At 42.9% G+C, this 20,763-nt stretch overlaps 2 protein-coding genes across 6 annotated transcripts in view; one reads left to right on the top strand and one right to left on the bottom strand.

Annotated features, from left to right (window-relative positions):
* TIMP3 (TIMP metallopeptidase inhibitor 3) overlaps positions 1–11,104 on the top strand; it is a 38,429-nt gene extending 27,325 nt beyond the window's left edge. The window contains exons 3-5 of the mRNA XM_061445085.1: positions 5,009–5,120; positions 5,817–5,938; positions 6,570–11,104. Of these exons, the coding sequence (XP_061301069.1) occupies positions 5,009–5,120; positions 5,817–5,938; positions 6,570–6,767 (432 nt within the window). The 3' untranslated portion in view covers positions 6,768–11,104. The remainder of the gene's footprint in view (positions 1–5,008; positions 5,121–5,816; positions 5,939–6,569) is intronic.
* SYN3 (synapsin III) overlaps positions 1–20,763 on the bottom strand; it is a 256,004-nt gene that overhangs the window by 119,544 nt on the left and 115,697 nt on the right. For all 5 annotated transcript variants that reach the window (XR_009741803.1, XM_061445081.1, XM_061445079.1 and 2 more), the window contains 2 exons: positions 20,300–20,456; positions 13,718–13,807 (listed from right to left, as the gene is read on the bottom strand). Coding sequence is in view for 4 of the 5 variants with exons in the window: in XM_061445081.1 (XP_061301065.1) it covers positions 13,718–13,807; positions 20,300–20,456 (247 nt within the window). In the remaining variant the exon portion in view is untranslated. The remainder of the gene's footprint in view (positions 1–13,717; positions 13,808–20,299; positions 20,457–20,763) is intronic.

The following is a 20,763-nucleotide window of genomic DNA, read 5'->3' as shown; positions in this document are numbered from 1 at the left end:
TCAGGCTTACAACACTGGATGCTGTATTTGTCCAGTTTTGTCACTCTCAGCAAGTGTACCCTGCTTCACAAAACAACTCAATGTTCACATGCTGCAGTGGCTTCATCAACTTTTCTTTCTTTGACTTCATCCTAGTCTGTCCAGGACCCCTACTTTCCCTCCTACTTGGTTGGAAGAGGTTGATAGTTCCTATCTGATATGACCATGAACAGGGTTCAGTGGTGAATCTAGAATAAGGGTAGCCCCCAAAATGAATTACTGCCCTTCATGAACCGTAACACTAACCTCTCTCCTAACTAATGATAGATACAGTCTGCCCCATTGTCAGCCAGTGAGCTGTAGTGGAAGAGATCTCTGGAACAGCATTAAGCATTCCTCTTCTGACCTAGGAGCCTGCAGAAGTGTCCCTCCCATGAACTGAAAAGGTTTTCATGTGTCTGGTGGCATGGGGAGGGGGCATAAACCCAGGCAAGCATATTGAGTGAAGCAGCAGCCACTCTGCTTTCAATAGAGACCATCATATCAATGTTTAAATAAGGTGCCTGAGCCTGTCCTGGCTGTTTTAATTGGGCTGTTCTGCAGCACAGGGCCAGGGCGTTTACAGCAGGTACTGCAGTAATATCCAATGCCCTTGTACTGAGACCACAAGAGAACAATTAGCCTTTTGCAGGAGCAGTTCCACAGTGTTTTGTTAGGTAGCTATGTGCGTGACAAAAGCAGGAGTGATTTTAAAGGGGAACTCATGAGCTGATCAAACTGGCTCTGTGCCTGCTACATAGATGGTGGGCTGATGAGATGTTATATCACACATTCAACTGTGACCTTTGGCAGGAAGGAACCTGAAGCAGTCAGAGTGCTCAGTAGAACTGGAATGTCCAGGGAACATGGTTCTTGATAAACAAACAAGCCAAGTGTCTTCTTTGAAAGACACTGTCTTTCTGCTGAACTTAGAGACTTCAGTATAAAGAGGGATTCAGCTCCATACAGTGGGGGAGCTCAGAATGACACAGCAAATCTCTGCCTTGCTTGCCCAGTGAAAGCTGACTGTCCTGCTGAAAAGAAAACTAAGGAGGCCTATAGCCCTGCACAGCTGCGTGGGAACAACTCTGAAGATAACATGTCAGTGAGCTTTTGGCTACCTATAAACCCATCTGCACCTGCAGATGAAAATAAACAAGCCATTTAGTCTATCAGTGAGTACTGAATTTCATGTGAAAAGCATTAAGAGCCTTAAAAGGCAACAAACAATCTTTGTATTTCTTTCATGGGTTCCTTGGAGTTTGCTGTGGCTGATTCTTGCTCTTGCTAACACTCCTGAACTCATTGCTGAATTTCACAACTCAATCAGCTTGGAACCTGGGCTGGAGCACAGGTCAGCCCACAGGCACAGAATAGTGCCAGGCTTTGTAGCCTTCAGGTTGGTTGTCTGAAAAGGTCTCGTGCTTTTTCAAACAATCTCTGCCTACCCCCACTGCTTTCTCAAACAAGAATATTTCAAGATCACATGTCAGGTATCTGCACAGGACTGATCTAACCTCTGCATGTTCTGTGATGCTTCAGTGCATTCTGAGAATGGCCCAAGCCTATTTCAGGAAACTGCAAAGGAAACAAGGAGATAAGGTATTTCTACTGCATGTGCACAAACAGTTCTGGTTGACCATGGCAGCACTTAGCACAAGTTGCCAGGAGGCTTTCCTTGGTTTGTTGCTAATCTGTAAAGTGAGTCTAAGGGGTGAAACATAATAGTTCCAAGAGGAAAGAAGTGGAGTGGGGTTAATTTAGTTTAATTTTAGACAGACTAAAATGAGGTGTGGAGACTTTCTCATTCTCTTGATTGTCAATAGAGAGAGACAAGAACCCCCAAAGCGTAATTCAGCCCACCAGTTGTAGACAGCTATTTTAGGATGAGCTGAGTTTTTTTCTGGAGGTGCCTGTTCTTGGCATTTGACTAGAGAGGATGTCTAATTCACATGAAGGTAATTTTAGGTAGCTAAAGGTTACGCAGGATGATTCCAAGCCTTAGTATCCCTCACATGAGAGGGATAATGGAAGGAACATCATATCACAGGGTGAAGTTAATATTGTAGGAACCACCACAGAATTTGCATGTGCATTTCTGAGGCAGTATGGGGGCTGCTGAGGAAAATGCTGACACAGCTGGAAATGGAGCAGCACTAGCAGACACCACTATGTGATGCTTGCTAATATGTTCCCTGTCATTATGCTTCTGAAAATATACATCTCTGGTGACAGGAGGAATCTGAGGGTAGCAGTTGGGAGAGCAGATAGCTTTATGGTTGGTTTTCTTCTGACTGGTCTAGTAGCACTTCCAGAATATTTTGTGTATCCAAAAATAATGCTTAAGGTATTGGTTTTGGGGTTTTTTGTTTTTTTTTTAGTTTTGAAAGAGGACAAGATTCCCTTTTGCCAAATTTTCTTCCCCTGAGAACCAAGGTCACGGTGAATCTTCTTTAGTCATCAGAGGATGGGGTATGCCCTGTCTGCCCCTAGCAATGGGTCAATTAGTGTGACAGTTGCTAGCATTGATGAGGGTCACTGAGGGGTGACATGAACTGCTTTCTGAGAGGCTGAGCGCAGTTCCTTCAGCATCCCTGACAGTGGTGTCCCTGATGGTAATGTAAGTAGGAAATTATTAGGTCAAGGAATTGAAAACCAAACCCCAATTCAGCATCACTGTTTACCTCATAGGCAGTCATGTTGAGCTTGATGGAGCAGAACATGCAAGGAGTGAAGACTGTAAAGGTCATGTAGGAAGGGCCTGAGCAGCTTCTCAGAGGATTTAATCTAGCCTGTAGCCTTTTCTGCAAGGGGGAGAATGGGCTCAAAGCGTGTCTGTGCATGTGTGGACTTGATAGCACAGATAAGATAGACTTAATTAGCCCAACACTACTTGGAGCTTAGCACTTGGAATGACATATCGCTTGTACTACACATGCACAGCATACAGCTCTCTGCAGTGAAGGTAATGCACTGCCTGGAGAGACCTGGCAGCCCCAGTTGTTAGCTAGTCTTACCTGCTTAGGTACTGTTACCATAGCTTCTTGGTGTAACGCCTACCAGAACAGCATCTGAACATTCTATGTGCCTTTCCTCGGGAAGCAAGGCAGAGATTTCTGCAGATGAGGAATAAAAGTGTACTGAGGGCTAGCTCATCCAAGGACAGGCAGGATGCTTGTGCCAGAGCCTAGATGTCCAGCTGTCTTGAGCATAATTGGAAAATCTGTGTTTCCTATACCATGAAAATTGCAGGGATAAAGCAGATATTAGTCAAGGTTCAGTTCTTCCGTACTCATTGAAAGATTTTGCTCACTCATGGACACTACGGTGTATTCTAGATATGACCTGTGAGCTTGTAGGTGGAGTATGATTAATTAAAAACCCAGTTATTTTCTTGAGTATTTGCTGGGTCTAGAATGCCTTTTGCTGTACACAGCAGTGTTGTTACTGAGTTGTGATACTGTTAAAAGATTATGCTGATTTGGGTAATATAACAGGAAAAAAAAAAAAAACCCAACTGGTAGACATTCTGTGGATGCCCAGAAGTTAGTTAGACTTTTCAGCATAGCAGAATTAGTAGTAGTTTCGTTATATTTTTATATGCAGTATCTGGGCCTGCCATAAGATCTGTTAAATCAACGTTTTTTTCATCAGAAAGAAACAAGTTTGTTGTTTTTAAAGGAGGTGGGCAGTAGTGAAATACTCTGGGGCAACAAAGGAGTTCAAGAAATGGAATACAGCCTGGAGAAAAAAAAAAACACAGTTTAGGTGGCACAGCAGCAAGGATCTATAGCCCTGGGATTGCTTGGGATTTTTTTCCCTCTTTTGCCTCACTTTAATATTAACAGTTAAACTGAGTATGAATGTGCACTCTATAAATAAAGCTGACAGAAAAAGGAATAGGCTGGGAAACACTAAGGAATAGGCTGGGAAACACTATGAAACTGTGATTCTCACTGACTCTAAATCGTTTAACTTTTAAACACTGGCCATTCATAGAGCTGATGGGGGGGGGGGGGAAGAGACTGAGTGTTTTGAAAAAATATCCAAATTTTAAAGCTGAAATTTTCAGGAAATCATCCTCAATGTTTCAGAAATAGGGTATGTTTTGTTTGGTCCACTGTACACATGCAATGGTTGTTTCATTGCTATGCATAGACTTCATTATGCTGCTAACAGGTGGGTTTTCCTGAATTGTAGCAGTAAGGTCAGGTCAGATAGGGACACATGCTAATTTCTGACTGTATCCAACTGCCAGAATATCTATGGATTCATATTTCAATTAAACTGTGTTGTAAGAAAGATTATGAAAAAGGAGAAGGAGTGTAGAGGAGTTATGTATACATGATATTTTCTTTATGGCGCCCATCAGTGCTGGGCTAATTTTAGGAGGTGGGGTAGAATTCTATTTCTGCATTCATTTAGTTAGACAAACATGGAATCCTTGCTGAGGTCAGCAGGAGTTGCATATGCTGGGTGCTTGAGGAGGTGTCTGGCTTGATAACTTAGAACAAGTGCCAGAAGTTTGAAACTCTTGCAGCAGCAGCACTGGAAAATAGGGTTGCTGTCTAAAAGAAAAATCCTTTGGTTCAGAAGAAATTGTTTGAATCACATGAAGGACTAAGATTCTAAACTTGAACTAATTTAATTTTTCCCTAATTATGAGCTATATAAGGGGAAAAATTGTTCAGGATGTTGGCAGAGCTTGCAGTGTTGGCACTTTGCTCACTCAGTGCCACTGGAACTAATGTGAGTGGGAAAAAGTGGTCCCTGTGCTGAATTGCAATAGCTTGTTAGCAGGTGGGTATTCTGCCTTACCAGCAGATCAGGTGGGGAGACTTCCATCAGGGTCTAGCTAGTGCCATTAGTCCTTCGTCCTTGTAAGCACTAAAAGTTCATTGCTTGCCACCCCAAAGTCTAGGAACATAGATTGTAAAGAAGTGAAAAGTTGTTAGTTAAGATGACTTAGAGCATTTTGTTCTTTCTCTAGATGTACAGGGGCTTTCAGATAATGCCACACGTTCAGTACATCTACACAGAAGCCTCTGAGAGTCTTTGTGGAGTCAAGCTGGAGGTCAACAAGTACCAGTATCTGATTACAGGTAAAGGACAGTGTACTTCTTTATATACAAAACCTCTTCTGTTCTAGACATACATCTGCTAAGGGTAGACATGGGCATGGGCAGCTGTGTAGACAGCTCTATGTGCAGCTTCCCAAGTGTTAAGATGTTCAACAGTATGTTCAGTACTCTTTAATGCTGAGAGTCATTTCACTCTCTAGATTTCCCTCTCTTTTCTAAAGTATCTCATATACCCAGTCTTGTCATGACAAATATGCTGTGTGACAGTCCACAGCTGTTGATTTGTACCTGAGCTGGCACGTCTGTCCCATACAACTGGTTGCTACTCAGCTGTGCCAGAAATGGAAGTACCTTTTGGAATGAGCTGCAGAAATGCAGGCTGCTGAGATGGGGAGATGCAAGGAGATAAAGGTGTAGCAGTTGCCAAGTTTTCTTTCTAGTGAAGGTATTAATTCACTTTGCTCTGTTGTTAAGAGGAGCTTGACAGCATTACTCACTTGCATGTTGTTGGTGCTTACAGCTGGCACAACAGTCCTATAACATACAGAAGGTGCTGTAATCTTGCTGGCCAGAGATGCCTGAACCAGTTAATAAAAAGAAAGCAGTTGCTGAGCAGTGACTGAAGCCAAACATATTGAGAGCATTAGCAGTATCAGGAAACGAAAAAAGTGCTTGAGCTGAGAAGTGCTAACTTGTGACCATGTCTCTGTTTTCAAGGCCGTGTGTATGAAGGGAAGGTTTACACTGGCCTGTGCAACTGGTATGAGAAATGGGACCGGCTGACTCTGTCCCAGCGTAAAGGACTGAATCATCGTTATCATCTGGGTTGTGGATGCAAGGTATGTGTGTCTAATTAGGTGGCATTAAGACATTCAAACCCTAGAATTCTGTTTCCCCTGGCTGGTAGTATCAATGATGCTGGTGAACAGCCAGGAAGAGAAACGGAGCACAAGAAGTTTTACAGGGAGAAAGTAAAGCTCAGCTGTAGTGCTGAGACCAGAGAAGAAACAATCCAATAAAAGTGCAGAGTCTATGCCTTTTTAATGCCCTGTTGGAGTTAATTGGGGTTGTGGAAGGCTTTCAGAATCCATGCAGAATCATTTGCAGGTGAATGAAATCACGTACCAGAGGCTTGGCAAGATATGTCCAGCTTTTTTCCTGTGCAAACATTTTGAGCGCTTAAAACCTACAGCCTGGCACTGGAACTAAGATTTTTGCTCATGGCCCCAGGCCTGCAAAAACATAAGACACAAGCTCAACTTTTCTACACCTAAAAAGCCCTTTTGACTCTAGAATTACCTGTGTATGTGAAGCTAAGCACACACTTATGTGCTAGCTGAGCTGAGGCTGAATTTTGGGTTAGAAAGTAAGGTTTGTGGGTGTGGAATTTTGAGTCCCTTGACTCTGGTAAAAAGGCATTTTATGATGTTTTTCCATGTACCTTTACCTGATTGCTTCTTACAATTGCAGATTAGGCCCTGCTACTATTTGCCCTGCTTTGCAACCTCCAAGAATGAGTGCATTTGGACAGACATGCTCTCCAACTTCGGCCACTCGGGATACCAAGCGAAGCACTATGCCTGCATCCAGAGGGTGGAAGGTTACTGCAGCTGGTACAGAGGATGGGCGCCTCCAGATAAAACGATAATCAATGCCACAGATCCCTGAGCACGCTATCCCTTCCTTATCTCCCCTCTCCCTTACTTGTGGCTGATCTTCCTTTGGACACTAACTCTTACCAGATCATGATGATGACAATGAAATTAGTGCCTGTTTTCATGCAAATTTTAGCACTTCGAACACTTAAAAAAAAAAAAAAAGGAAAAAAAAAGAAAAGAAAAAATGTCTGTGCTACCTTACTGAATTTGTAGTCACCTTTTCCATTTTTTTGATACCACTCATTTTGATCAGATGACATTTGGGAGCTTACTTTTGCACACCAGAGGGAAAACGGGAGGGAAAAATAAAAGGCAAAAAAGAAAAAAAAAAAAAGGCAAAAAGCTGGAGCTCTTGCTCTCTTACACGTATCATTAGCTGTAGCAATATAATCTCTATTTTTTTAGGAAAACAAAAATCTAAAAACTATGCCAGTTAGGCACTATATTCTTCTATGCGCTGGCTTCCCATCACCCCTCCTCATGTGCTAAGTGCTGAAAATACGTAGACAAATCTATTTGAAGGAAAACAGGATTCATTAATCAGATTGGCAAATGAAGCAAACTGAAAAGAAACCCAACCTAAACTGTGGAAAAAATGACATCCAGAAAAATCCTCCTCTATGGGAGAGATTGGCAATGTGATTGACTCCAGCAGTGGGAGAATTCACCTGGTGTCTGACTGCATCATCTGGTAAAAGCATTGTGGACTGATTGTCCTAGCTCATTCAGTCGCAGTGTGGATGCAACAGCACATTTAAAGTTCTGGCTTTCTCCAGAACAAAAGAAAGAGTATTTTGTATTTTTGTTGCTGTTTAAAAAACAAAAGCCCCATCCCTATTTTCAGGGAGGTAAATCTGCCTACAGCAGAACAGATGAAGTGCTGTGCCATCCTGTTTTGAGCAGCATTGGCCCCTGAATTTTTTGCAGCTTAGCGTCTACAGCAAAACCAGCTTGTGAACACCTTCAACCAAACAGATGCAAAATGCCAACTGTAAATCAATCACATAAAAGAGGGAAAGGGGAGACTTGCTAGAGCTCTTACTATTAAAAACAAAAGAAGTCTATTGCCAAAATAGTGTTTTGCTGAACTAAGATGTATATACACATAATGACATAAGCTATTTTTGACAGGACATGGAATTTTTTTGGCGTTGTAAACAAAAAAATGGTTTGATTGTGTTTTAAAGACAGAAATATTGACATTCCGAGTCAGTGAGTTGTTTTTAAGATAATTGAAGCTCCAGTGTATCTGCAGTAGTGGCTACAGTCATTGTTTCCTCTGTACCTCCCTGCGCCACAGTTCCTCCCCTGCAGCTACACTAGCTGCATCTGTTTATATAGTGAAAGGAAGTGGGGGGAGGCACTACGCAAGGAAAAGTGGTCTCCTAATAAGTGCTGGCTGGGATCATAAAATCTCAGCTGCCCAGAGGATTCCTTCTGTGTCAAGTGCAGTGTTTCCCTCTAGGCACTGTTAAGCATAGCTCTCTGCATGTGCTCATACCATGTCCTGCAGTGATGTGGGAGGAGGAGCCTTACTGTCTTGTGCTTTGCTGTTGACTGGAGAATTTTTTTCGTTCTATTTTGTTTTTTATTAAGAAAACTATAATATAATTTTTCTTATCAAATAAAAGTATTTTAAGTTTTAATGATGGTGAAGAAGAAGGGGTGCTGACGAAATGGGTGACTTGAGTTTTGGATGGGGAGGGCTTGGGCAGGGAGAAGATTATGCTTAACTTCATTTTTGTATTATTATGATTATTTATCTTAAGTTTCCATATATCTTCAGTTCATTCCACTTAGAAAGCAGAGCTGCCACCAGCAGGAAAAAGTGTTGCAGTGATTCCAGCTCAAGGCAATACAACATTTTAGAGTCAGTGACCTCAATTACTGGGGAGTTGTTTGGGACCTCTTTGCCAAATGGAAAAGAAGGGGTGTCTGAGATGGGCCCTGATGCAGTTTAATGTTCCTACATCCTCTGAAATGCCCCATTTACTAGATGATTGTTGCAGGAAAAAGCATGTAGCTTCATGTTTGACATGAACTTTAAGGGGCATTTTCAAAGAGTTGGTGTAAGAGGTGCCTAGATCTGCTGTGTGTTTTTTGTTTCAAGCTGCTTAGTGGCAACACAGCACCATAGACATTGAAAGTGTTGGATTTTCCTGTGCTTCAGGCTTGGAACACTTTTCAGAAGTCCTCTTCCCAGTGACTACTCCTAAATTGCATAGGATCATGTTGTGGGTCAGAATGTCGCCTCTTTTGGCAGAGTACAAGCCTGGGCTTTGGTCATAATGGGACAATCTCTGTTCAAGCTGTGCACAGCTGACAAAATCTCTGAGAGTCACTGAGGATGGAGTGGAGTCACCCTCACTGTTTGCATCGTGTGGAGTCAGCATCGCCAGAGATGGCCATCCTCAGGCTCAAGATGACATTGCAAAGCTGACGTCTCTTTGAGCTGCAGCCACCTTTCATGGCTTTGGAAGGCTAAATGAAAATGCCCCTCGGTGCAGTGAAGTGTTGATTTGAATTTTCATTATACTGCAGCTCTGCATATTTTACCTATCACTGATCCATTTAGCTAAGCTGAGACATCACAGTATTGCACTCAAATTATTGTGAGAATATTTGCATTCTAGTACTAAGAGGACATGTGTCCCTAAGTAGGATATAATATAGCTATGTGCTTTGTAAACAACAAACCAGCAGATGCATTACCAGAAAATGAAGTGTATTCCCATTTTATATTGCAGATGGTGAAATATTTCTGAGATGCAGACAGCTTGAACAGCAGGGGTAGGGATTTGGTAGCAAATCTTTCCCCTTGCTGTGTAAAGAAACAGTTGCTAAGGCTTTTAAAAATGTGGAGCCAAAAGGAGGGGGTAGAATCCAGTAAAAATACATTTCTTTTGGGAGGCTTCTTGATTTTGTTTCTGTGCACGCTATCAGGGACATCGGTTTCTTGGGCTAAGCTTTAGATTGTGCTTCTGTTAAGAATCTGAATGAAGGCTCCCTTGAAATGGGATGGGGCCTTTAAATGGATTGAAGAGGCTCTAAATCAGACTGAAAGACTTCTTCCTTTCTATCTGCTCTCCTTTTTTCTGTCTTGCTAAGTCACTTCTGCCTGCCAATGGACAAAACTCTGTCCCTCCTTACAGTGGACCATGCGATATGCGGGAACACGAGGCATGGTGATGTGAGGAGGCAGGTGTGAAGTTCTCCCCAGACTGTTAGGCTGTGGGGCATACAATGCTTTGCAGCAGCACAGGTATCTTCCTGTCACCTCTGACATGCTCCTCACTTCGCCCCGTAGCCTAAGGTCAGACTCAGTGGCACAGCTCATGTGAGCATGACCTTTGGACACATACAGAATTAGGGCTTCCCCCCTCCATGCTTTAGATATACCAACGTTATTAAAAGTACTTTTTAAAATGCATAGCTCATTTCTAGACTGTTGCTGATGGCTTTCTGATTTACAGATATTTCCTTTGGAGTGTTTTTCCCTTTAGAATTATAAAAAACCTATGAAAAAATATATTGACTGTTTGGGAAAGATGGGATTTGATTTGCCTTTTCCGAAATGGAGGGGGTAGGGGGCAAAGGGAGACTTGTGTGTGGAGTACCTTGAATACAGTTCTCCTGTGCGAGGCTTCTGCCTCCCCTGCATAGGACAGAATTGCCGTTTAGGTCTAACTTTCCCATGTTTTGAAGAGTTATATGGCCCTTCAGGCAGGACTATTCTAAAACCTAAATCTATGTGGCTGTATCCCATTCATACTTGGCTGAAGTGAAATGCTACCTCACATTGAAGGGCAGCATACTGTTGTGTTTTTTACAGTAAAGACTGTTTGAAGTAAAGGGCTCCATGGGAACAAGTTTCTATTCTTTCAGATGTCTCTGAAAGTGTATCTCACTTGCTATGTATTTTATAGCTTAGAAGGGCAGAACAAAATTTAGTGAACTGCAAAACTCTTGTCTTTTTTAGAATAAGTGGCTTTTGGGGCTACCAGTCTTGAGAACAATCTTTGCAATCCACTAAACATTTGCTGCTGCTTTGCCTGTACTGGCTTTTCCTTCTCTCTGTCACTGTCCTTCCTTCATAGAGCTGCTCTGCTGTTCCTGATAGTCATGGAAACTTGGGGAGGGAACCAAACCCGTGTGAAAAATCTTGTCCAGAAGGAATGTATTTGTTGCTAAATTTTCTAGCACTGTTTACAGTTTTCCTCCATGTTATTTATAAATTTTATATTCAGTGAATGTATATTGTCTTTTAAGGTAATGTTGCATAATGTTCACTTTTTATAGTGTCCTTTTATTCTAAACAGTAAAGTGGTTTTATTTCTATCACAGACATTCTGTCTCTGCTTCACTTCTGTTAGTTTCTGTCCACTTCAAGTGTACACAAACAGATTTGTAAGTGGATTTATTAATTTCCTTCCCTTTTGTGATACCGTTTTATTGGACCCAGAGCAGATACTCCACCTCTGGCAACTCTTGCACTTTGGTAAAGATCCTTCCAGCAGTCCTTCCCTCTTTTTAGGAGCTTGATTTAAGAATTGTTATTGGGGTCATAAGCTCAGGAGAGGTGAAATACCCCGTTTGAAGTTAATGTATCCCACTTGTTAACTGACCATAGGGGGTCACTACAGAGCAAGGCAGTCATTATGGCTGTCATGTAGCACCAGTAGGCCCTCGGAAGAACAGTTGCCAGATTGCTGTTAATTCCAGTAGACAGATCACTGGGGGGAAGGTTAAATGGTGTGTGCCCGTGGCAAAGGAAAGAAAGATTCATCTTTCAGATCTTCTCTGCTGTGGAATGTCAAAGTCTTGTGTGCGCTTTTTAGGCTTGCTGTTTTAAGGCTGGTTAAAAATGCGCTGTTGTCTCGAGTTGGAAGCTTCAGAAAAAGCGTTTTCAACTAAATTAAAATGCTTACAGAAAGGTCCCTACTCTTAGAAATTTCCTTTATCTCACTTTTACTATAGGAAAGTCTCTACATGGATGAAAGAATGAAACAGATTTTTGATATGTTCTATGTTTAATCTAAAGGTTTTAAGAGTAAGATTTGGAATGTTTTGGACATAGAAGGATGAGGATGTCTTACGTGAGACCTCCATTGCTTAAAGTTTATCACGTTGCAAAGAGGTAAAACCATAACACTAGTTATAAACACTTCCAGGGGGTCAGCCATCAAAGGACCACATCGTATTTTATGAGTGCTAACTGGTACAGCTTGAAAATGCCTCCAGGAAAGGGAAGAAAAAGAGTGGGAAAGAGGGATCATTATATTCCTATTTGACACATGGAGAAGTTGATGCGCAGCAGCAAGCAACTTTCAGAGGTGCTTGGTGGAGGATGACTGCAGCGGAGTTTACTTGGTGTAAGCATTTGCCCCCTCAGCCTCTCACAGCCCGAGATGCTGTGAAGGTGCCCCCAGATAAGATCTAGAGAAGTTGTGTAGATTCATTCTATGAGGTAAACACCCCCAACCTGGAAAAGGCTGGCCTGAATTTGCTGAAGTGGAGTGTTGCTTGTGTAAATGTTTGGAAAGTGATTGGTTTAAACAAGATTACTCAAACATGCTTGTCCACTATAATGTTTGCATTCATATGACATTATCTACAGTTTCAAAACATTCCTGTATTCTTTTGGAAGTAAGCAATAGCATCTGCAGGTATTTGATCAGTTATAAAGATAATAAATATATGGAGTTAAGATCAATACTCTGATAAACCAAACTACTAGGCTGGTAACAAATGTGTTTACATGCCAAGGAATCAAGAACAGTATTCCCAGACAAGAAAATTATGCTAGAAGTGCTGGGTAATATATTTGCAACAAAAACCTTAATCAACTCTTTCAAAATTACCATTCCCAAAGTAATGGTCACAAAAATCATAAGTGTCCTGAAGCATCGCATGCCACAAACCCCTCTTCATAAATCAGCAGGAATTATATACAACAGGATTTATCAACTATTTTGTCTTAAATGTTTGCAACAAACTGTCACGTAGTGTTGAAGGACCATCCATATCTTGAGTAACACAGCTCATACCACTGTGTTTCTTGCAGTGTATGTACATGACTGCACTTACCTTTGTGATGTGCCTGTGAAATACGGAAGCGCTGCTGTCCACACAGCATTGGTAGAGAACAGAGTATTGGAGCAGGGAGATGGACTGTTACTTCAAGGTATTCAGGTACATAGGGAGCACCAGTGGGATTTTTCCCAAGTTGGGAGTGAAAATTCATGAAGGATTAGTCATCCTTTTAACCCAGGGAAAACAAGAGGCAGGAACAGTTTTAAACAAAGCCACTCGCTTTGCCATGTTGCCCAGGACTAAAGGCACCTAGGCAGGTATCTTTGCAGGGGTTTGGTACAGTGCCCAGCAGGCACACAGGACACTAAGTGTTTAGATGTTGACAGGAAGAATAGACCCCAGAGCCACTGTGCAAAGGACTATTACAAGCTGAAACAAACTGTTTTTTACTGTTTTTACTTTGAGACCCTAGTCAGGCTGATAAATGTTTCATGGATGGCAATCATGTGACAGATAGACCAAGCAAACTGACATTGTGAAAGAAACACCTCATATGGCCCATGTCCCGAATCGTCAACATATTTTAAACAATTCCAGGAGGGGAAAAAGTCCACTTTATCGGAATGATTTCTTTCTCTAAGGGATGAGCTTTTGTTGACTAGATTTTACGAGCAATTTTTGCTTTGGTTTCAAGCCTGTTCTCATTTTTCACTTTTTCAGGGTTCATACATGACCTGGGGAGGGCTGGGCAAGAAAGGAAAGAGGTTCCACAGCAGTGACTTTTGCATATTGCTTTTTAGCTAGTAACTCCCTGTAAGTAAAATTGAGACTCTTCCCAGCATTCCCACTGCCACCTCTCGTGCCCAGCTTGTATTTGTTGCTTCTCCCCCATCTATGGTGGCATCAGAAGAAAGCAAAGGTACTCACCATCTGCTTATGGCTTGGGAAGAATGTTTGGTCCACAAGGGGAAACTTCTCAGGACCCAGCGAGTTGAAGATTTTGATGAGCTGGGAGAACTTGGGGTGAGGGAGGAGGAACAAAAAACAGACACAGTGGGTGTCAGTGACTTACTGTGTAATAAGTAAGTGCTTGCAAAATATTCTGATACTGGTGGGGGAGTTGCAAGTGAGTGAAATATGTTGTTGTGCCTTTCCCACCTTGCTTTCTTGGCCTGAGAAAATATAAAGTTGCTGTATTTACCCAGGGCTAAGCCAGCCTGTGTACACAAACCTTGGACTGAGAGAGAGCAAAGAAGGGGTTCAAGAGCCAGAAAGGATCAGATTGGATTTAATTACAGATCCGGTATGAACAAGCTGTGCTTTCCAGTTGTGGCTGGGGAGAGAGTGGGGGGCCCTTGGTAGAGGAAAGGGCTCAGAGGAGTGACCAGGCAGGAAATCAGTGCCACCACTCATGAGCACAGGCAAAATAAATCAAAGCTCTTCTCTGGATCTCTGCCCCACAACCAAATCAAAGCAAGGCACATTTCTTCATTGTGCTGAAGGGAAGGAGAATTGCTAAGGCACAGAGATGTCTAGAGGGAATTGACAGTGCTACCTGGATTGGCTATTAAACCAAGGAAGTGTGAGTCCACTGTCAATCATAATTGGCATTTATTATGAACCGAGGGTCTCTCAACAGCTCCCAGTGCATGGCAGGAGAAAGACGTCATCATCTGCTAGCCCTGTCCCAGTGAGGTCTGAGGGAGGTACCAGTCTGTGAGGGTGATATCTAGAGAAAGCAGTATGTAACATTGAGGGGGAAAGAAACCGTGCTGGTATTTCATGTAAAAGGTGCCGTTGTCCCCACCTGTCAGCTTGAACTTCACTATTATCATTACTATTATAAACTATTTATCATTCAGGGTTGTTCCCAGCCAGACACAAAACTCCCCTTGGCAGGACTGAGTTTTGATTCCAGGTTCCAAAACTCCATCAGAAGTGCCTCACAACAAATTCTTGCTCAACATCAGCCATCTGTGAAGTGAGCAGACTATTCTGTACATTGTATTCAGCCTCCCTGTTCAATCTATCATTGATCAGCTGGAGGAAACCCCAGAGCTCTATGAAAAGAACTTAACAACCATGACATAAAATGTTGCTGAAGCAGGGTTGATTTACCAAAGAGAATAAGAGGTAATATATCCCAGAAACCTTTTGGATCACAAAAGCAACTTAGATTCTTTACAATCACACATCTAACCATCCTACTTTCTCTCTGAAGAGGTACAGCCCCATTACCTTGAACAATGCTGAACTGGCAGTGCTGCTGGTGAAGTGGTTAGACTGTCAGCCTTGCAGAAGGGGGAATCATAGAATAGTTAGGATTGGAAAGGACCTTAAGATCATCTAGTTCCAACACCCTAAAGCTGAATGAAGTAGCTTGATTATTTTCATCGATATTAAGAAAATAAAATGATTGAGGATTGCTCCATGAATAAGGATTTTGATTCCTGCTTGCACTGGTAGATGTGACTATTCCCCACCGATGTCCTATTTGCAAAGTAACTCACAAACTGAATTTAGTTTCAAAGACACCCCAGAATTTGATAAAATCAAGTTAAATTAATAGAAGTCTCCAGTCTGGGCTAAGAGTCACTGTTGCACAAGTTCCTTCAAGTTTCTCATCAAAGGGATGCATTTGTCTTGAAGGAAATCTTTGTGTCACCTGAGGGAGGTAACACAATTTAAGGGAAGGAGACAAGGGAAAAAGGGAAAGGCAAGAAAGCCTTTTTTTCCTCCCAATAGCATCAGCTGCCTCATCTTACATATTCTGAGCACTTCTGAGCAATGGCTGAAGCCAGTATATGTACCCGCAAGGTTACATTGCAGATAAAGAGGGAGTTATGAAAACATTTTCTGCTGAGTTGCTACCTTAAGGGTTCCTGTCATGGTCAGTGGGCCAGTTAAGCAAAAGCATTTCTATGTAAGAAGTTGAAACTTCACTTGGTGGTGGCGAAGAAATACCCTTTTGTGAGTTAAAGGGTGGTATGGGTGTGAAAGCCAAAATGCACCCAGTGTGCAAAAGCTGAGGCTGAAAGGTGTGTGCCAGAGCTGAAGGGGCAGCTGCCAGCAGATCTGCAAACAAATGTGAAGAATTCCTTCCCTAATCTCATAGGTTAAAATGTGGCATTTAAAAAACCCCAGAAAACATCAAGAGGTGGCATATCCCATCACTGACACCCCTCCCACCCTGCATCAGCAGATAAGAGAAAAACTCCCCATGTAGAATGATTATTGTTGGCAAAGAGGGTATTGATGTTGGGGAGGGAGGACAGCTTGCTCCTCTTAACTACTTGCACTAGATCTGCACATCCTAGAGAAGAAAAATAAAGGCCTGTTTTGACTAGGAAACTGAGCAAACAGGGCTTAAAAATTAAACAGAATGAGGCAGAGACAGGGAGAGGAGGAAAAACACCCTGGCTGTGAGCAGCACATACCCCTTGGTGCCCGTGAACGCAGCACTGGTGAACCATGGACATACATTTATCCTAGGAAAACAGCTCCGACAAAATAACTGGAACAACTGTGCAGCTGACAGAGAGTGTTCGGACTTGTTCCTTGGGGTTCCTTTTGAAGCATACAGCTCTCGGCTATTGCTGAAATAGCAAGTTTCATAGGGACAGATGAGAGGCTCAGCCATCTGGAAGGCTCCTCCATCGGCCAAGCATGTGAAAAGGTCTGACCTTGGTATTGACCCTCATGGGAAAATTCCCTCCTTTTTGCTATCTTTTTTCTGCCAGTTGTTAGGGACAGGATTTTGGCAAAAAGATACCCCTGTTACATGGTGCAGCAGCCTCTTAGATACCTGATAGCAGGGCTCAAGTAGCACCTCCCAGTGCATTTTAGGTGGATCGGAATGTTACTATCAGCAGTTCAACGAGATGTAACTGCCCCTTCCACATTTTGGTATCAGTTCTTACTTGCTGAGGTTCCACTTATTTTAGTGAGATTGTGGCCAAACTGCAGAGCAAGACATGGGGCAAGGCAATGTGGAACAGTCTGGTCTTAAGTACCCAGAAGAGGGTCCAACAGCCTTGCCTGGCTGGTTGGACACCAGGGTTACTTATGGGGAGTCTTTATAGAGAAATAAAAAGGTCCATTTGGAGGATCTACTTTCTCTTGTGAGACCCCACCTGAGTACCATGTGCAGTTCTGGTGTCGTTAACATAAGAAGGACATGGAGCTGCTGGAGCAAATCCAGAGGAGGCCACGAGGATGATCAGGGGACTGGAGCACCTCCCATATGAAGATAGAGTGAGAAAGTTGGGGCTATTGAGCCTGGAGAAGAGAAGGCTGTGTGGAGACCTCATAGCAGCCTTCTAGTATCTGAAGGGGACCTATAGGGATGCTGGAGAGGGACTCTTCATCAGGGACTGTAGTGATAGGACAAGGGATAACAGGTTCAAACTTAAACAGGGGAAGTTTAGGTTAGATGTAAGGAAGAAGTTCCTTACTGTAAGGGTGGTGAGGCACTGGAATGGATTGCCCAAAGAAGTGGTAAATTCTCCATCCCTGGTGGTGCTCAAGGCCACGTGGGACAGAGCCTTTGACATGGTTTAGTGTGAGGTGTCCCTGCCCATGGCAGGGGGGTTGGAACTGGATGATCTTAAGGTCCTTTCCAACCCTAACGATTCTATGATTCTTTGTTCTCAAGGCCTTCAGGTATCTTATATCCCTTGACAGTCAATAAGTTTGGCTGGGAATCTCTTGGACTCTGTCAAGACTTCATGTTTCCTGCAGTTTTACAGATGCAAAACTTGCCTGGCAACTACGAATATTAACTGCATACAATATGAGTACTACTTTGAGCACTTTTGGTGTCACAACTTTTCTAACACAGAAATTACAATTACTGGTTGAGGCGTTGTCTTTAGTGTGCTTGTAACATTCTTTCACAATAATTCTTAAATCATCTTAAAAGTTAGATGTTTCTGTGTGTGTGAGACCCCCTGAATACTCTTTTTTTTTTTTCAGAAATGCCTATTGCAAACTGCGCCCGCATTTAACGCAAATTTTAACCTTTGAAGAAATTTGTGTATTTCAGTACTGGAAACCTGGCAAATGTCATTAAGAAATGGGGCTGCATGTTTGAGTAAACTCAAACCACAAACTCAGCTGATTGTAATTAGAGTTGCTGAAAAAAAACATTGTTGCAAATTGCCAAGGAAAAACAGTCTCACTTCCATCCACCCTCCAGAAAATCATAAACATTTCTATGAAATGGAACCATTTTTGGAAAGAATAAAAAGGGAGAGTGAAAAGCACATTTCCCAGGGGTATTTAGTTTCATTTCTTCATGTATCTCAACTGTTTTCTAGGTCCAGAAAGTTTCCAGTAATCTGTGGTAAGCAGATCCCTTATTTGAGATGCCTGTTTTGCAATCAGAGTGGAATATGCACCGGGGTACTCTGTCCCTATCTCTAAATGAGGTAGATACCGCAAAATCAGCTTTCTCATTCTGCTGCCTCTGAAGCTTTCTGCCCTCAAATGCTCCATCACATTTTCTACCTGAGCTTCAGCCTCGTAAAATGTCCAGGGTGCCGAATACCAGCTCAGGTCCCATCTGAGCTCTTAGATTACCCTGTGCGCTACAGTCGTGTTTGGGGGTTAAGTGTGTGCAAGGGCAGTAGGGAAAGGAGGCATTTTGCAAACGTATTTTAAGTGTTTACAAGTGGTTTCCCTGACTTGTCTAGGAAGGCTGTCTGTGCCAGCTGTATTCCCCATGAGGAAAGCATGGCACAACTGCACCCAGAATAGCTACAGCCAAGTTACTGGCAGAGCCAATTTCTCCCACACTGCCTTGCCAGCCCTACTTTTTCTTCTCTTTTCTTTCTTTTTTTTTAACCCAATGTGCTGAGTTTGTTTGTTTTCTTTTATTTTAGGCTCCTAAAAATAGGCCTGTCACATCTTGAGTCCCTTGTACACCATCAGAAACATAATTACAAGGCGTGAGTTGAAAAATGCCAACTAAATCCTGACTGACTCAACCCCAAAATCAGATAGGATAAACCACAGGGCTGTCTTCCTCAGCAAAAGACGGTGTAAAGGCGGAAGCTCTTTGTCTGGTCACCAGGGTCATAGAATCATAGTATCAACTCAGTTGGAAAAGACCTTTAAGATCACCAAGTCCAACTGTTCCCTCAGGACTGCCAAGGCCACCACTAACCCATGTCACTGAGGGACTCATCTACACGGTTTGTGAACACTTCCAGGGATGGTGATTCCACCACTGCCCAGGGCAGCCTGTTCCAATGCCTGAGCACCCTCTTGGTGAAGAAATTGTTCCTAATGTCCAATCTAAACCTTCCCTGGCACAACTTGAGGCCATTTCCTCTTGTCCTGTCACTTGTTACCTGGGAGAAGAGACCAACCCCACCTCACTCCATCCTCCTTTCAGGTAGCTGCAGAGAGAGATAAGGTCCCTGGGAGCTTTCTCTTCTCCACACTAAACACCCCCAGTTCCCTCATCTGTTCCTCATCACACTTGTGCTCCAGACCCTTCACCAGCTCCATTGCCCTTCTCTGGACACACTGCAGTGCCTGGAGCACCTCCTTCCCTCCATCTTCACCAACCTTAGGGGCTGCAGAGCTGTTTCACGTATTTTAATTTCTCCTTTCTGGCTGTTCCATAGCAGTTTTGCTCCCTTTTTAAATACTTTATCCCAAGGTGCTACCACCATTGCTAATGGGCTCAGCCAGCATTGAGACAGTTGGCATTGGCTCCATCTGACATGAGGGAAGCTTCTAGCAGCTTCTCATAGAAGACACCCTGGCAGGCCCCTGGCTACCAAAACCTTGCCACACAAACCCAGTACGACACTCTTTCCGCTTTCCTTCTGCCTCTTTCCCATACCTCTGTCATTCTAAATTCCTTTATTTTTTCCTAGACCTAGTGGCTGAAGAAATCATTTCTACATTTCTTGCCTTTCTTTTAGTATAATTTCCTCAGAACAAAGCAATAGCCAGGAAAAGTAGGAAGAGAAGACAAGTGCAGTTTTTACTTTTGCAAAGAATGGATAATCTTAGGCTGGGGCACCTGGTTACCACAAGTGTGCATCTGATAAAGGATGCTAGAAATAGCATGATTCAGATACCTTGTAAAAAAGCAAATGTTTGTTTTAAGGTATTTTTATTGTGTTTTGGTCAGGACAGAGACATGCTGCTATTGAGCTGATATTATCAATCTATTACTACTCACCTACTCTGCCTTACAAGTAAACTAAGTCTTGCTTAGTTGTTAGCTGTTTGTGACACATTAGAGTTTGGGACAGGTGAAGCATCTTACTCAGGGTGAGGAAAGAACACCTTGACATAATGCTACAGGGTTGGCAAAGGAGCAGTGTTGCTAGCTTTCCCCCCAAGAATTCCCAGCAGGATTCCTAAGGTATTTAGATGGTGTTTTTAACCTAAAGAGATGAATTCCCATGGCTGGAAGCTGAGTTTAGTGCTTTATTGGTACCAGCTCGACTTTGCAGTGTTGGCATGCAGTAGAGGTGGCTTGGCACTTACCACCCAGGGCTTGCTGCAGAAGTTGTAGATGGAGTAGAGGGAGTTGACCGTGTGAATGCCACCATACTGGAGGCCAATAATGAGGCTGCGGAAGTCCTCTCCCAGCGCCATGCTATAGGCATGCTGCCGAATCAGGACAAAGTCCGGCTTGAAAGATCTGCAAGAGACAAGGGGGATGAAGTTTTGTTTTCAAATGCTCACCAACACTTCCAGCCTCCCCTTGTTCCTTTTTCATCCTTCCCTTTCTTTTCATTAACATATGTTGCTCTCCTTTGGGCTGTTCGTCATGGACTGCTTGCATTTGGAGGTAACAAACCAAACAAAAAAATCTAGTCATCTAAAAGGGGAAAAATCCAACATAGCTGCAAGTGTGAGAGCACAGAATCAGGCCAAACAGATTTGCTGCAGTTTCCATGTCACTCAGGCATGCACAGGAACAAGCCACAAGCGGAGCCAAGGGTCAT

This window comes from Pezoporus flaviventris, unplaced genomic scaffold (assembly GCF_033815535.1).
Source record: "Pezoporus flaviventris isolate CSIRO_AGI_PZ_B2104156 unplaced genomic scaffold, CSIRO_AGI_Pfla_v1 ptg000002l, whole genome shotgun sequence".
In the NCBI taxonomy this organism is placed as follows: domain Eukaryota; kingdom Metazoa; phylum Chordata; class Aves; order Psittaciformes; family Psittacidae; genus Pezoporus; species Pezoporus flaviventris.
The sequence above is the reverse complement of the archived record's forward strand: the minus strand, read 5'-3'. Positions and strand labels throughout refer to the sequence as shown.